Source organism: Castor canadensis, chromosome 1 (genome assembly GCF_047511655.1).
Source record: "Castor canadensis chromosome 1, mCasCan1.hap1v2, whole genome shotgun sequence".
Lineage (NCBI taxonomy): Eukaryota > Metazoa > Chordata > Mammalia > Rodentia > Castoridae > Castor > Castor canadensis.
Genome location: NC_133386.1, coordinates 150,922,485 through 150,940,032, shown reverse-complemented (window position 1 = coordinate 150,940,032; position 17,548 = coordinate 150,922,485). Strand labels below are relative to the sequence as shown.

Sequence of the window (17,548 nt, the reverse complement as noted above, 5' to 3'; positions counted from 1 at the left end):
TGCAGTTTACAACCTTTAAATATTAACACTCATTAATATTGATGTCTGGAGTACCAAATCAGTTTAGCTTCCTAGAAATTACTAGATTTTATATTAGCCATTCATTCATCCAATATACATTGATTAAATGCTAGGCAACATGCACTAGGCAACTGATGGTGCTCAAGAAGCCTGGAAAAATAAATCAGGCATGGCTCTTGACCTTAGAAGGCCCTGTGCATTTACACAAATAGCTACAAACATGGAAAGTCTTACAATAATGCGTGGATGAACACAGAAGAGTACATGATTCTTTCTTCTGGATGTGACTGTGCTGCTCGGGGTAGAAAAGGAAGGCACATGTGATTGAAAGCTGTGCAATAATGGCGTACCCTGTAGATAAAGGAGGAAACAGGGCTGACAGGCAGAAAGAAGAACCAAGAATCAGGGATGAATACGCATGGCATATGTAATACTGTAGTGATGGTGGGAATAAAATAGTAAAAGCAACAACAATGATGACAGACACTTACTTATTGGATGTTTACTACCAGGTTGGGTGAGCCACGTGTGTGGGAGTAGCCGGAGGGGAGGCTGCAAAGACAACTGGATGTGGGGGGAGTGGACCATGGTATGTATTGAACATGGGCTAAGGGGTCAGGACAATGCCTGGCAGGAGAAGTCAAGACTGACAAGACTTGTGTTTTACTGTGGTTTCTTGTCTAGCTGTGTAGGCAAGAGATGGAGATGAAGATGTGATTTTGGAAGCTTTTTCAATAGCTCAGACAAGAGCAAATCAAACAAGTGAAAAAGGTAGAGTAGATGGATTCAGGAGCGATCTCTGAGCAAGAAGAAATGGACCTTGGTGACCTCTGTTCATGAGGGTAGCTGGCAAAAATGGGAAGGGATTCTGTTCATTCAGAACAGAAGAAGCATCTTTGGAAGAGTGGATGAATTCAGTCCAAGATGCACCCATGTGGAGATGACCAGTGGGAGGCTAAGAACTGGAGATAGATTGGAGGGAGAGGTTTGGACCAGAGAGAAAAGGAGGGAAGTGATGGGAAACCCAACTTCATTCAAGCTGCACTTGTCCTATCCATACAAAGATTACCCCTGAATTCTCTTTTCCAACCCTTAGCCTTAGATTTCACATGAATAACTGTGAAGTGATGCTGGCTCCATATTCACCTTCGTAGAGGCAACACATATACAGAGACTTAGGCCCACACAGTCCAGGGGTACATACTCACACATACTGGCACCCAATTCAGAGAGAGAGATACACAGGAAACACAGAGAAGTCCAATGATCACAGAGGAACACGTACATGTCCACAGGTAACAGAGTTGTACATGCACACACCACAGAACACATAGGACCATAGATCATGGAGGGACACCAACACACATTGGTCCACAAATCACAGAGGAATACACACACATATCCGCTTCTAGATGACAGAGGAACACATATATACCCCTGCGTGTGTAAATATACCCAGAGATACCAAAAATGCACAATTTTTGTAGAGGGTAGTACAGTGGAGTCTTTTCATTTCCATAGCTGATGACTCTGGACTGCCAGGGGGGCTGGCTTATCTGGTCATCGAGAGTCACTCTGCAATTCCTCATGTAAAACAGATTCTCAGAGGCCATCGGCAGCCCTCATTGTTCTGTTGTCCCACTCTCCACATTCAAGCCCATCTCAGGTAAGCCATTATGACCTGAGAATGACTCCTAACTAGGACCAAGTGACCATCCATCACAACGCCCAACTTTCCTCCTACCAAAGAGCTTCTGCAGCACTTGTCCGTCATATAAATCTTCAGCCAGGTCTTTCACAATGATTCTTTCTCCAACCAACACGTCATTAATCCAGTCGATCAATACCTACAGGGAGAGAAAGGGAGAGAAGGGAGTTGTAGGGTATTTTTTTAGAGACTACTTTCTTATCCTGAACAATTAAAATCTAAGTGAACTTCTGATTTTTAAAAGCTGCAGAGCAATCACAGGACCAGTGTGCAGACAGTGGGGGGTGGGTGAGCCTTTGAGTGCCGCAGCACCAGTGTCTCTGCCAATCTCTTTGGCCCCTGCCATCCTTTCCCTGATGGTGAGTGGACTTTGTGCCAGGCAAGGGTATGGGCTCTGGAATTATGCAAATGGATTGAAACCACAACTGTACCCACTACTTTGTTTGTGTACCACTGTCATCTATGGGAATATGTGTATCTGTGAATCTAAAGCTAGTTATCTTCACCATACCTCTGTCTCTAAGACTGCAGGTGAAAGAATAGTCTATGACAAGGGCCAAATACGCGATTAAAGGCAGATCTTATCAATACATAAAGCACTCTTCCATTAGGAGAGAGGCCAGGTAGTGACTGTCACCCACATTCTCAGGAGGGTTAGTCAGCATGGAAAGAAACAGCTCAAGGTCACAGAGCTTGCGGGGTGGGGTCAGGAGTGGATCTTTGGTCAGCTTGCTCTAAAGCATGTTTGTCTCTGCATCGAACCACCTCTCACAGAGCAGTATAGTCTGCTCTCGGGTGTCTCTCAGCAGCTGTCACTGGTCGATGCTTCACGTGCCAGGCATTGAGTGGAGATTCTGCATGTGACATCCTACTTAATCAAACACAAGACACCCTTAAGAGGCATGCATTGTCAGCTCAGTTTTCAGGTAAGAAATGTGTACTGCCTTTCTTTTTTTAGTTGTTCCTTTTGGTTTGTCTATCAAGATGTTATTTATGTGTAATCAAATTAACTAGTTTTAAGCATTCGGTGATGAGTTCTCATAATTGTACGTAGGCATGTGATCCCCACCACAAGTCTGATACAGAATAGTTTCCTCATCCTAAGAGCTGACAACAGAGCCAGGGTTGGGGGAAGGAGGGGTTCACAGCACACTGTTCTGTCTCAAGGAAGGATGATGGTTATTATTGAGCACCTACTATGCACCAGGCATGATCTGTATCCAACAATGTAAGACATAGTCTGTCCTGGACAGGTTCAGGGGGGAAGCACCAATCAACTAAAGGATTGCAACATAACCGGTTCCAGTCCTAGGGGATGGGGAGTCCATGAGCTAAGGGGGAGTGGAGGAGCCCCACCCAGACTGGGAGTGGACAGGAGGTAGCAGGAATGAGTGGAGGCTTCCAGAGAGTTGGGTAAGGAGCCTCTGTAAAGAAGACTAGAATTTTGAGGTGACTGGCAGGGAAAGGCTGTGTCTTTGGGCAGCACTCCAGGGCTCAGGCCTATACATAGCCATGGGTGTCTTCAGTCTTCCTCTCTCACAAACTGAGTCTGGGTGTAGTCTAGGTATGGGAGGTCAGTGCTTAAGCCGGACCCATGCACAGCTCACTCTGACCACGTCTTCCCCCTCAGAGTTGCTGGGGCAATTAGCAGCACCACCATTCGAGCATGGTGAATGCTCTGTGACAGGACCAGCTAGATCCTCTTTAGTACCGTTGCGCACATGGGCCCAGCATCCCTGGAGAAGTACAATGACAGGCAGAGCCTCAACCAGTAGCTGAACACCTCCCTACATAGCAAATGCAAGGGCTCAGGGTCCTCCTTGACCAGGGTAGCTATCTGTGGTGCAACAGACCCTCAACATGCAAGGCCCAAGATAGAAGGGGCTGCATGGTCCCTAGCCCATACCACCTTGTTTCTGCTACTTCCTTGGACTCAAGGCTAAAGCACTGACTTAGGCAGGAATGAGAAAAAAGGATGTTTAGAACATCTCCTCTGAGAAAACTGCCCCAAGTCCCTCATGACATGGCCTTGTTTTACTGAGGAAGTCTCAACCATGGGACAATGCTCTGATTCTGCTTTTGAATAGCCTGGCTGCTTTTGAGATCCCTTCCCTCCAATGTTTGTTAAATACCTGCTATATTTACATCCCAGGGACATCAGGATTAAAAAAGATAATCTGTATCCCAAGCAGTTCACCATTTAGTGAAGGAGGGAGAAATGCATGAGGAGATTTAATATCATGTGGAGATGACAGTGACAGGGCTACAGACAAGGGGCCACTGCTGCACAAAGAGGCTGAGTCATAGCACTGATGTAGAGAGAAGGCTTCCTGGAGAAAGTGGCTCTGCTTTGACTCTCTGATGAAGAGCAGCTAGAGGCATTCTAGGTGTAGTAGGTGGAGGGGACAGCATAAACAAAGGTCTGGAAGCAAGCACAGTCTGGTTGTCCTTGTTTGCTAGGCAGGGATGATCTGAGGTGGAAGACAGAGCTTAGGCAGGGACCAGAAATAAATCCCCCAGGAGTGTGGTTTTCACTCTGCAGTTGACAGGAAACTACAGACAGACAGGCTTTGAGCAGGAAAATGAGGTATTCAGATTTGCACTGTAAATGGCTCACTTGCCTTTCTATCTTAAGTGCATCTTGGTGATAGTGGAGAGAAGTGAACAACTTTTTTTAGGGGAGGCACAGGCTGGTCACTGTGCAGGTATGTGGTACATGGTTTTTAACTTAATCTCCTACACTAAAAAAAAACCACTTGGCTTTTCTGAGTCTCAGTTTCCTTACCTGGAAAATGGGAGTAATAGTAATTCCTTTTTCATGGGGTGTTAATAACTCCCAGATCCTGGCCAATGTGAACTTATGACCAATGTCATTAATTGGGCATTGTTGTGTACCTCTCTCAAGGGTATAGATGGACCCCCATGGGCAGGGACTGCCTGAACTTTATATTCTCTCTGGAGCAGCCCACGTGGTGCTTGCACAGAATCGGTGTTCTACAGACTTTGCTGAGGCTGGGAGCTCCTAGAGCCCTTCTTAATGTCTTCTTACCTTCATCAGTTCTTGAAGTTTTGGGTCACTGCGTGAGTTGGGATCCACCATGGTCCGCACTTCATTCTCCTCTATAAAAAGAAAAGGAATTGAGTGGGGTAGATACATTGAAGGTGCCAAGCTGATGAAGAGGCAAGTGGCACAGTTACCTAGCATGGTGTCCTCAGGGTCCAGCTCAAAGGGGATGGGGCTAAGGGGCAGGTTGATGGCATTCATTCCCTCCTCCTGGAGCTCCGATACTGAAAGACAAGGAAGAACAGGTCACATTTTGGCTTGACTGATGGCGAGGGTGTGGAGGGGGGCTGGATTTCTGCACCCCATGTGTTCAGTATTGATATTAAGAAAAAGAAAACCTCACAAAGGTTAGATTACAGCTATTACTCAGTCTGCGATCTACCTGTGGCTGCTCTTTGCTAAAAGGACCTAATTGTCCTCTTTATCTCACCTCTTCTACCTGTCACCTCCCTCCCTTTCCTAAGAAATAGAGAGGTCTCATCAACACAGAAATCTGTGTTTCCTCAGAAAAGACTTTGGGAATCTTCTTTCTGAAGAGTCTGCCTTTGCCTCCTGCAGGCCCCTCTTTCCAAGGGCACACTGTGGGAACCCAGAAATTGCTTATGGGCTGAATGAAGGAGGTCATCAATTTCAGGCTGATTTATACTGTGAACCTTTTTCATCTCTGGTTCAACCCTCTTCTGACTTCTCTCCTGGGCTGGCTTCCCTAAGATACTCCTTCCATTATCTACCTGCCCTCCTGCACCTAACCCCAGCAGCTGCATGAAAACATCTCAGTCCCCAGCCTCTTCCCTGGGCACTGGTTGGGGCACATTTCCTCAGTGAAAATGAAGCGTTCCACTGGATGACCACTAAGTTCTTTCCACTTTTCAAATCCTAGGGTCAATGACTACTAGAGACTCCCAGCCAAATCTCATCCAAGCACCAAACACCCCTCCATCCCACACCCAGTCTTGGGGGGAGAAAAAACAAAAAACTACCACCAAACCAGCTGTGCTGAGTACTTGGTGCGTGCTGACCTTGGATGACACCTCCTAAAGGCTGTGACTTATAAGTAAGAAAGGGGATCCTTACTTTTTTTGCCAATTAAGCACAGAAGGAGTATATTCTCTAAAGGCGTTGGTTACCAAGAGGTCCTTAAGGAGCTAACAGAGCAGCTGCAATCAACTTTAGTAAAAGCAACAGCTCATCTTTCCATTTTATTTTTTTTTATTGACTCTGGCCTCCCTGATTGCCAGCATAGACTTGTAAGAACTCTTAAGCACAGGCAGCCACTTACAAAGAGTTCTTTCACATTATAAACTCACTGAGAGTTCCAGTTGGCGAGGGAATGAGCCTGCCTAACAAAGACAGGGAAACAGATGCGACCTTAAAGAGATACATTCACATTAGGAAGCTGGCACTTAGTCCCTTAGCAGTGGGCCCTTGACATCACCTAGTCACCAGTTTGATTCTCCAAAGTTCACAAATCCGGAGAATTCTCTTCCATAAAATATAGCAGACAAATACAGGTGATACTTCAATGATTCTGGAAGTAGATGATTGTCCTTGTTTTCTAACTAAGTACAACTGCTTCCTTAGACTTCTATAGCTAATATCTCCTCTAGATTCATCCCTTTACTCTCTTTTCTGTGTTGTTTCTTACAAAAAAGCACTGCTGTGCATGCGATGAACAGTGGGAATGAAGCTGTGCTTAAATATGAATGTGAAGTAGAGCTTCCCGGCTGCTGAAGACAGCTGCTGCTGATCAGGATTTTCTGCTCTAGCTCCGTTCTCCCCAGGTCTGTGCAGCCGTAAATAGTGGCCACTAGCTACTGGTGCTACTTACATTCAGTGCGTTAAATATGCCATTGCTTAGTCACACCAACCACATTTCAAGTGCTCAAAGGCCCACATGTGGTTGGTTGGTGCCTACTGTTCCCAACAGCATGGCTACAAAACATTTCCAGCATCACAGAAAGCTCACTTGGGTGGTGTGGTCCTGGGAGAGTCCATTTATGTCAGTGCTGAGCAGGGCCATATTTGAATCTCCAGCCCAGGCCTGACCTTGAGCTCTAGGCTGTGAGTCTCACTGTTTACACAGTTTACTCACTGCTTACATTGAGTAAAACAGAACCGCCCACCATAACAGCATAGAAACAAAGCCTTGCTTTTCCTACTCTTATCCTCCTCAGTAGATGGTACCACTGTTTACACAACAGTTCAAAAGCCTAAATCCAAGAAGTCACCCTTAAATCCTCTCCCACCCCCTTCACCTTTTGCACTTAATACATTGGCAAGTGTTGGAGGTGCCACCTCCAAGCCAGGACCCACTTCTCACCATCTCTCCTGCCACCATCCTGGTTCAGACCACTGTCATCTTTCATCTGGGCCATCAGAACCATCTCCTAACTGGACTACCAGTTTCTCTTGCATTTTGCCCAACCACTTGCCACAGTACAGCCAGAATGTTCTATGGATCATTCATTCTTCTGCTTTGAACTTTCCTGTGACTTCTCATCACAAAGAGCAAACCTGACTCCTTACTGTGACTTACAAGACCTTGTGACCAGCCCTGTACCTTCCTCTCATGTTTTCTTTTTTTTTAATTATCATATTATTGTACTAGAGGTACACAGTGACATTTACAAAAGTTCTTACAATATATCATTGGGAATTCATGCCACCCCATCATTCTCCTTTATTCTTCCCTCCCCCCATTTTATTTTCTTCCTAGAAATCATCAATCTGAGACAACTATTATTGATGTGTTACCTTTTTCTGCCACCAGAATGTAAGGCGGATGAGGATGGATACTTTTTGTCTTCTGTTCACTATTAGATCCCCAAAGAGGCCAGATGATGACAGTGATAGGAGCCAGATTGCCTAGCTTCAAATCTGCCATTTTCTAGCTGTGCAACCACCCTGGGCAAGTCCATCAGTTTCCTTACCTGCACAATGGGAGTGGTAATATGGCCAACCTGCGAGAGTTGTTGGGAAAATTAAATGACTTCACATATATATTCAGAAGACTGCCTGGTACTTGGTAAGAGCCATGGAAATATATGTTGTTATTACTGTTCCTTAAAATGACACCTCAAGTCCAGTATGGACTCAAGTACAGTATTTGTTGAAGAAATAAAATTTACCCTTCACCTGTACAGGTTACATATGAAGGCAGAATTTGCCAAAGTGGTTTATGGGATGGAATGGGAGAAAACATTTACATTTTAGCCTGACCCTATGTGTATGCATGCATATTTCTGGGGTAGCACTTCCAGCTTGCATTTTGTAAGGGAGAAAAGTTGCATCTGTCCCAAGACCTTTGGATAGCCAAGGCCAATCTGTAAACAGAGAAGCATTTAAGCATCTCGAAAGTATGACTAGAAAACCATTATTCCCAACCAGGTGAGTCGGAATGGACTCTCCCTCTAGTGCAGATCATTGTCAAACATGTTTTCAGATGAAATCTGTAGTCAGAAACCCTTCCTCTCTGCCCTGCCTCTTTACTTCACTCACAGAGACATAACAAACCCGGGAAGAAAGGCTGAGCTATGTTTGCAATTGGAAATGTTTTTTCAGGAAATGATTTGGTACAGGAACATCATTCTCATTCCATTAACTGCTGACTCGGAGCCAACTGTTTGTAAAAGTGAATATGCAAACTGCCCAGTTCAGGCCTGGCCCCTGCCCCATGGGGCCCCATTAGTGGCCACTTTCCCAAAACAGCCTGCCTGCTTTGAAGGTTTCATTTCTATGAAGGCAGTGCAGGGCCCAGCAGAAGCCCCTTGCCAATGTCTGCACTCAAAAAGACAACAGAGGTGCAACTAAATTTTCTCAGCATAGAAGCTGAATACGATGTTTATCCCCTGAACCTCCTCTGACGACCTAAAACTAGGCCTGAATGTGCAGTTCTTGGTGTCTTGCAGTGCTATTAGTCATAACTTAATAAACAGCTTAAATGCCTAGCTGAAGGTCAGGCTTGAGAAGGCAGAGAGGTTGCCTGACCTCTGAAGCGCTTATCCTAAGAAAGGGGGCTTTTATTTTCCAGGAACTGTAATCTGACGCTGGTCCAGCAGCACAGCAGAAAGTACAAGGTTAAGTTTGGGAGTACAAAAGAGCTGGATTTGAATCCTGCTTCTATGTTTATTAGCTGTGGGACCTCACATGACTTAGCCCCTCTGAAATTAAGTGTGAAGACAATTTCTCTAAAACTAAAATATAGCTGACACTGCTGGTTTCCGTCTCAATATTTATTCTTTTTTCTGAAAGAAATCTCCCTGCCTCAGGGTTGATCCTGATTAGTTTTACAGTCATGATGCTCTTGGTTCCTGCAGCAGTGATTGGCTCCAGCACTGTCATATGATACAATTCTAACCAATGAGCTGTGAGAAGAAATTTCTGGTAATACTTTTCTTGCATTTTTTTTCCTTGCATTTTAAAGGGAGGAACATGTGCTGGCATATACCTGCACTTCCAGTGCTTAGGATGCTGAAGCAGGAGGATTTTGAGTTATAGGGCAGCCTGGGTTTCATAATGAGAACTTGTCTCAAAAAAACAAGGAAGGGAGCTAGACACCAGTGACTCATGCCTGTAATCCTGGGTACTTGAGAGGTTGAGATTGGGAGGATTATGGTTCGAGGGCAGCCTGGGCAAATAGTTAATGAAATCCTATCTCCAAAATAACTACAGCAAAAGTAATAGTGAGGCTCAAGTGTGACGTCCTGTGTTCAAATCCCAGTCCCACCACAAAAAAGGAAAAAAAAAAAAATAAGGGAGGGAGGGAGGGATAAAAGAAGCCCAAGGAAAAGAAGGCATCTTTCTCCTGCTAATCATTATTGAATCAGGATCAGGATGTTATGTCTGGATTTGTGACTAAAATTTGGTATCCATGAGGTGAATTAGCCCAAGGGAGAAGCTAATATGCTGAGGTTGGCAGAGAAAAAAGGAAAGGGGTTCTTGTTGAAACCACTCCAGCTCTGTATGTCTTACGACAGAAGATTAAAAAAAAATTACACTTACTGTTAAGCTGGAAGAGTGGCTATTTTCTGGGACTTGGAGCCCAATCTCCCTAATCAATACACAAGTACTCCAGGACTACAGAGTTGATAGGTGAACAGAGCAGGTTTGTAATTAAAGGTAATTTTGCCCTCCTCTTTTTTCCCCAAGGAGGGATAGACTTCTACTGGATCTCTTATACCCTAGGCTATGTCCATGGACTCAAAGAACACAGGGGCAAAACAAGTACAAAGAAGAGAAAGAACAAAGGTTTCTTAAAGTAAAAACAAAAGGGTCAATTTATGCAAGCCCAGTAATTTCATTCATTCAACCAATAAGCATCACCATGCCAGGTTTGGAGACTTGTCTCGCCCTGCCCACAGGTGGTGGGAGAGGAAGCCCTACGGGCACTTGAGGTGAAGAAGGTAACTAGAGGCTGTGGGAGCTCGGAGGAATGCAGCTCATTTTGGATAAGGAAAACTGGGAGGGACTCCTAAAAAAAGAAACACGTGAATGGGACCTTGAACATGTAAATCTTCATCCAACACAGGCACACAACAAAACACATGTATGTATCAAATGATTACCTCTGAGCACAGGGATCTGGAAGAAAGAACAGAGAGACAGATAAGCAGATGGGGTCCAGGGCATTAGGGTCTTGAATTCAATCATAAAAACAAGGTGTCCCCAAACTCCTGGAAATAATAAGAAATTATAGCAAGGCTGTAAGATCTAAGATTGATATACAACAAAAGTCAATTGCTTTCTTATATACTAGAATGAATGATTGCAATTTGGAATTAAAAGTAAAATACCATTTGCAGTAGTACAAAAATGTAATACTTAGGTATAAATCTAACAAAATATGTGTAGGATTGATAGGCAGATTACAAAGCCCTGAGTCAAAAGTCTACTAAGATATTTTATGGGTATTGACAAACAGACTCAGAAGTTTATCTGGAAAGGCAACAGAGTAGATAGTCAATACATTACTGAGAAGAATAACAAAGCTGGAGAATACTACCAGACTTCAAGACTACTATAAAGTTATAATAATCAAAACAGTATGGTATTGATGAAGGAATAGATATATAAATCAGGGGAATAGAATAGAGAACTCAGAAACAAACCTACAAAAATAGTCAACTTTCTCTAATGAAGAAAAAGGCACTTCAATACAGAAAGGATAGTCTTTTTAAGAAATGGTGCTGAATAACTGGAAGTCCATACCCAGAAAAATCAATCTAGATACAGACCATATGCCTTTCCTCAAACTTGAAATAAACATAGATCTAAGTATAAAACATGACACTATAGACTTCTAAAAAAGAACAAATAAATCTCTATGACCTAGGTTTGGCAATGAGCTTTTAGATATAATAGCAAAAGGCCAATCTATAGAAGAAAAATAAGTTGGACTTTATGAAAAAATTCTACTCTATGAAAGATACTTTTAAGAGAATGAGAAGACAAGTCATAGACCGACAGAAAATAATTTGTAAAACACCTATCTGATAAAACCTATATGCAAAATATACGAAGCACTCTTAAAACTGAACAATAAGAAAATAAGAAAGTATAAAACACACAATCTCAACAGATATGTCACCCAAAAAATGTACAGATGGCAAGTAAGCTTGAGAAGAGGTTTCATCATCATTTACCATTGGTGATATTTCCTTGTAATTTGTCATTCCCTAATTAAAACCATGAGCTATCACTACATACATATTAGAATGACTAAAATTAAAATGAACAATACTAAATGCTGACAAGGACTGGAGCTACAGAAACCCATATTCATTGCTGGTGGGAATGCAAAATAGTGCAGCCACAGCCACATTGGAAGACAATTTGTACTTCTTATAATGCCACGATCTTAACATATAAGCCAGCAATCATGCTCCCAGGTATTTACACCAATGATTTGAAAACACGTTTACACAAAACTCTGCAAGCAAATACTTACGGCAGCTTTATCCGCAATTGCCCCAAACTGGATGTACAGAAAGATAGCCTTCAATTTATGAATGGATAGTCAGGGGCTGGTGGTTCATACCTATAATCCTAGCTACTCAGGAGGGAGAGATCAGGAGGATCACAGTTCAAGGCCAGCCTGGGCAAATAGTTTGGGAAACCCTATCTCAAAAATAAACAACACAAAAAGATGGCTGGCAGAGTGGCTGAAGTGGAAGAGCATCTGCCTAGTGAGAATGAGGCCCTGAGTTCAAGTCCCAACACCACCAAAAAAGATGAATAAATAAAAATTGTAGCATATTCATATGATAAAATACTCAGTTCACAAAAAGAAATTAGCTATCAAATCATGAAAAACAAAGAAGAATCTTAAATCCATATTCCTAAGGCAAAGAAGTTAGTCTGAAAACACTATAAAATGTATGATTCCAAATATATAACATTGTAGAAAAGGAGAAACTATAGAAAGTAAAAAGATCAGTGGCTGCCAGGGACTCAGGCAAAAGTTGAATAAGCAAAATACTAAAGATTTTTTTTCCCCATGAACTGCAAGTTTAAAATACCAAAGGTCTCTGAAGTGGTGAGATGGTTGTGTGATGCTGTAATGGTGGATATGTGACATTCATTTGTCAAACCCACAAAACTTTGTAGCACAAGGAGTAAACCTTAAGGTAAGCAATTTTTAAAAATCATATAGGATCACTTCTTGGCCTTTTGGCTAAGATCTCATTTAGGAGGTTAAAAGCCCAAGGATGAAAAGCAGATCCTGACAAAGGAATCTATCTTCATGACAAATGAATGAGACCACCTCACTGGAGATGGTGGGAGAATGGTGCAGAACTAAATATCTTTGGAAATGGGTATTGTCTGTAAGCCCCAAAGCAAAAGGCACCATACCTAAGCATTGTTCTGTTGTATAATAGAGTAGCTATTTTCCATGGAGGCATGGGTTAAGAATTCTGATACTGCTACACACGTACACTGGAATTGAGTAATTAATGGATGATGGATGGTAGGAACCAGATTTCTCACTGTTAAGAGTGGGAGATTACAGATAAGCAAGGAGAGAAAGCTGGGATGATTCATGAGCTAATGGATTAAGCTGGAAACATCAGTAGGAACTAATGTTTAGCTTAATATAGAGAGAGATCATTAGACATAGAAATATAGATATATGTGCATGCATGGATGAGTGCACACACATTTTCTTGCTGAATTAGTTGAGAGGGCCTAAAAGAAATGATCCCCCAACAGCAATGAACAAAACTAGAGCCCAGACTTTGCTTTCTAGGCTAATTCTCCTACAAAAGAAACTAGGGTTCCTTGAGAACACGGCTAATTCTTGAAGACTAGAGATACAGATGAGCCTACAATGGCTTTTTCCATTGAGATTCTGTTCTTAATACTCACCCTTCCCTGCAACATATGGGTTCACTTTTCCTCCACATGAAATTGCCAAAAGAAAATGCAAAATCCCAACCCCGCCCACCCAGTCCCTTAAACAAGGGAAGTTTTATTACTTTTTTTTAACAAAAATGATAACTTTTTTTTCAGCAGCCATAACATATGAGATGGCAGCCAGTTCTCGGTGGCTCCTGTAGACCGCCAGGGTCTCAACCACACTCTGGTACTTCACACAGCTGTTTCGTCACCAAGGTCTCACATCCAGGCCTTGGGAGCACAGCCAAAAGAAGGAAATGGAGAGACTGGTGTTTTGATGGAAACTGACAGGAGGCTCAATAGTTCTGAGTCTTAACGGTTTCCACTGGAGTCTTTGTTTTGATTGGTTTTACAGTCTCTGCAGAGTTGGAAGGTGGCCAAATAAATGGCCCCTGGACATGGATTCACTGCTCAGCCCAGCATGTGATATAGTGTCCTCCAATTGCTAGTGAGCCCAGAGGCAGAGAGAAGCACCATTGGTTGTCTCCAGGTATTTAAAATAAATAGAAACATTGGTTGAGGCCTTAAGTACACCATGGGAGATAAGTTTAAGCACTGCACAGGCACAGAGGGTCCAGGGGAACAATACATCACTGTTCTTTCTCTTTTGCCATGCCATAGCCTATTATCACTAGACTGGGTCCCACAACCATTGCCTTGGTTTTAAGGTCTGCACCCACTTAAGCAGACAGTGGTGTGCATGAATCAATCTGGTTGTATATTAGAGAAACCACCACATTGCCATGCACGGTATCCACACACCGTAGAATTTGGAAGAGCCTTAGAGATAACACAGAACTTGAGTTGGCTAATTACTCTTGAAATGCAAGGACAGTGAACAATCTAAGCAACGATGACCATTGTAGAACTGGTCCTGCTTATCTCGCTGACTCCTAACTATGTACAGAGCATGTCTGGTGCCGTGGCTGGGCCGGGAGCTATGAATGCACACATAGACAAGCACCTAACTTCTGGCAGTGGCTGATTCCTACAGGAAAGGTAACTTTGGTGGCTCTCAGAGCCCAGAAGAGTGCTAGGGACCTGACAATCACTAAGTGGTTAGAAGATGCTTTCATGGGGGAGAGGAGAGTTATGCTCACAAACTGCAGAGCAATATGTTAAGGGGCCCTGGGCAGGGTAGAGAGAACAACAGAGAAGCATGTTGGAGACACCAAGGTCCCTGAAGGGCCTGCAAGACCCCAGCAGGTACTATGTGGATACAAGAGGCTCTGGTGTAGCCTTTTCACCTCACATGCCTTCATCTTTGTGCATCTTTTGAGTCATGTGTCCTTGCTGCAACTCCTTCTCTGTGGCCCTTTCACTTTCATGTCTATATACTTCTTTATTAATCCTGAACAGCTAGTTATTTATTTTTGCAGTGGCTTCATGCTGCTTAAAAAAGGACCATACCAGTTTCTCATCCACTGGAATTCCCAAGTTGTACCCTCCATGTGAACAGTTCTGAATGTACCAATAGGCAAACATGGTGTGGTTGTATTCTGATTGGGCCAGCTTACTGGTGACCTAAGTCTGGGTTTGTCTAAACATTACTTGGTGGTTTATCCCAAAGGAGCATCATTTGTGGAAACTCATTCTTGTGTGAACAGTGATGATGATGGTGACAGAGCACGCCAACTGTACTTCCCTTGGACCAGGTATGTAGATGCATGTAAATACATGTACAAATTTAATCGCCTCAACAATTACACCAATAAGTACTTTATCCCTATTTTACAGACGAGAGTAAGGCCTAGGAGAGGCCTTATTCTTGACCTTTGGTCAAGGTCACAAAGCTAGAAAATAGAGCCAGGATTTGATCCAGGCCAGCTGGCTCCAGGGTTCACATTCTCAGCACTATACTATATGTTGTCCCAGTTTCTTGTAACAGCTTTTATTTTTTACGTGGAGACATGTAGTTCATTAGATGAGGCAGATGAATTGCTCCCCAAACACAAATGTGTACTTCTGAAAAAGGCCTGAAAATACATATCATGCCATTTTTGCAAACCACATTTGTTGAGAAGGCATGGGAACACGGACACTCCTGCACTCCCATGAAGGCCAAGAAAATGTTTAACGGGGAATAGTTACGGATATGTTGAGACCAAAGGGTAACTGGTCACTCTATGGCAGCCCAGCCTTTGAGAGGACAGATTAAAAAAGTGGTATCTTAGTAGTATTTTTGCTTATTTTAAATAACTGGTTATTTCTGACTATATTTAAAAGACTTTTGAAAATATTTTTAAAAAACCAATCCTACTGCTCAGAGATAAACTCTGTTCAAATGTTTTATCTTCTTATAAGCTTTTCTTCGCCTTACACACACACATATCACTTAGCCATTCCATAGCTGTTGGACACTTAGGTAGTTTCCAGGTTTGGGGGAGGAGGCAGCTGAGTCTGGAAGGTTAGTATTGACCAACTAGGAAGAGTGTGTAGGCACTCAGGGTGGCAGAACAGCAAGTGTGGGATGGTGTAGCCTGAGGACCTCCATGCACAGCCCTATATGCAAGTCGGGGCCCATGTATTGTTATATGCTTTCTCTTTCACAGATAAGAAGCGCATGTTTGGAAGTTCAGTGACTTCCCTCAAAAGATCCCTAGAGGATTGGAACTATTGGTATCCCCTTTCTCTGATGTCTTAGTTTGGCATCACTTGACTGCAGGGAAGCAATCCTGGGAAAATGGCAAGAAGTAAAGAGAGAAAGATGAGACCCAGGAAGAGTCATTGAAGGAGCATCACCAGGCTGGTCATCTGCAGGTACCTGGCTCCATCCCTATGGGTCTCTTGGAGGACCTTGTAGACAATGCCCCAAGGAGACTTCCCATGACTAATGGTCCCCCAGGAGCTGCCTCTCTGTAGGCTGCAGTGGCCACAGCTGAGGGGCTTTAGAGACTATAGCTCTGGACAGAAAGTGGAAGGGTTCAATTAGGGTGAGATCCACACTGACTACCACAGCTGAGCTGACACAGAGGTGGCCAAGGGTGAGTCATGAGGTACAAAGGCATCTTTTCTATGCCCACCCAGGGGCTCAAGGGTCCCTCTCCACAAGAAGGGTAATCACAGGAACCTGGGTGGGAGATGAGAGTATATTTTCAGGAAGAAATCTGGGACAGGAATATAATCTTTTCTTCCAAGACCAAAGAAACCAGGAACAGACCAAATCCTGTTCTTTGTATCATGACACCAGGCCCATGCCATTCCTTAGTCCCAACTCTAAGACCTGCCTGCACTGGAGATTCTGAGATGGTTAGGACCAGAGGCCTGTACTGGACTCATTCAGGTCTGGTCTGAGAGGACGCCAAATGACAGTAGGTAGGCCCTAAGGAGTTTTTGAGGTTAGGGAAAGACTTCTAACCTGTTCTGGGCTCCTGCCTGGAGAAGGCCATATGCTGGGGGCTTTCTAAGCTTGACTTTACCCTTTACCACCCTCTGGGGAAAACACCCTTCCTTCTGAGAACAGAGTTCAAGTTTTAGAACTAGATCGTCCCATTGTCAGTATCCCAGTGCCAAGGGAAGTCAACAACCCCTCCATCTGATGGAATAGGCCTTGTAACATGTGCTCATTCCCTTCTCCCACTCTTGGTGGGTATGTGTCTGCTGCACGCCATATACTTTACTGGGAGAAAATGAGCCCTTGCCTTGGGAGCTCACAGCTGTGTATACCCCTACAGATGGTAGAGGAGCATTGGGGGTGGAGGGACTGCAGGTCCCAGAAAGGGCTTCATGGCAAAGGGGACATTAGACCTTTCTGTGGACAGAGGTCTGTTCTTGTCTCCACTGCACTTAATACTTGTGTGCTCCAAGGCTGAGGCCTTGTCTGCCAGCATCCGACACACAGAAGTACATTAATGAACAGAATGTCACCTGAGCTACCTTCCCTTTCCAGCAGAGTTTCAGCCAAACTGAAACTTTTTGTGGGACTGGGGTTTGAACTCAGGGCTTTGTGCTTGCAAAGGAGGTACTCTACCACTTGAGTTACACCTCCAGTTCATTTTACTCTTGTTAATTTGGAAATGGGTGCGGGGGGGGGGCAGTCTCTCAAACTACTTCTGTGGGCTGGCCTTGTACCACAGTCCTCCTGATCTTAGCTTCCCAGGTAGCTAGAATTACAGGTGTGATCCCCTGGCACCCAGCAACAGCCCCACTTTTTATACCAGAACCACAACATCAACGGCTGCTGGGTTTGGGCTTGAAGAAGGGAAGCCAGAAAGCAGAAGGATGAGTAACTGAGGCAGAAATGGAGGAGCAGAGAGAGCAAATGTGTGCTTGTTCCCAGCACTGGGGTTCAAGACATTTGGCTTGAATCATTTTTGCTTATCACTTAGACCTCCTCAGCCCTAAGGAGGAAGTCCTGTCCA

General features: G+C 43.8%; 1 protein-coding gene and 1 long non-coding RNA gene across 2 annotated transcripts in view; one reads left to right on the top strand and one right to left on the bottom strand.

Annotated features, from left to right (window-relative positions):
- Positions 1-17,548, bottom strand: part of Parva (parvin alpha) — a 149,454-nt gene that overhangs the window by 44,952 nt on the left and 86,954 nt on the right. Inside the window, exons 2-4 of the mRNA XM_020184050.2 lie at positions 4,928-5,017; positions 4,779-4,849; positions 1,766-1,868 (exon numbers count right to left, since the gene is read on the bottom strand). Coding sequence (XP_020039639.2) covers positions 1,766-1,868; positions 4,779-4,849; positions 4,928-5,017 — 264 coding nt within the window. The remainder of the gene's footprint in view (positions 1-1,765; positions 1,869-4,778; positions 4,850-4,927; positions 5,018-17,548) is intronic.
- Positions 7,366-17,144, top strand: LOC141410883 (uncharacterized). The gene is made up of 3 exons (XR_012435690.1): positions 7,366-7,818; positions 14,758-14,842; positions 15,740-17,144. It is a non-coding gene; the product is annotated as an uncharacterized lncRNA (long non-coding RNA).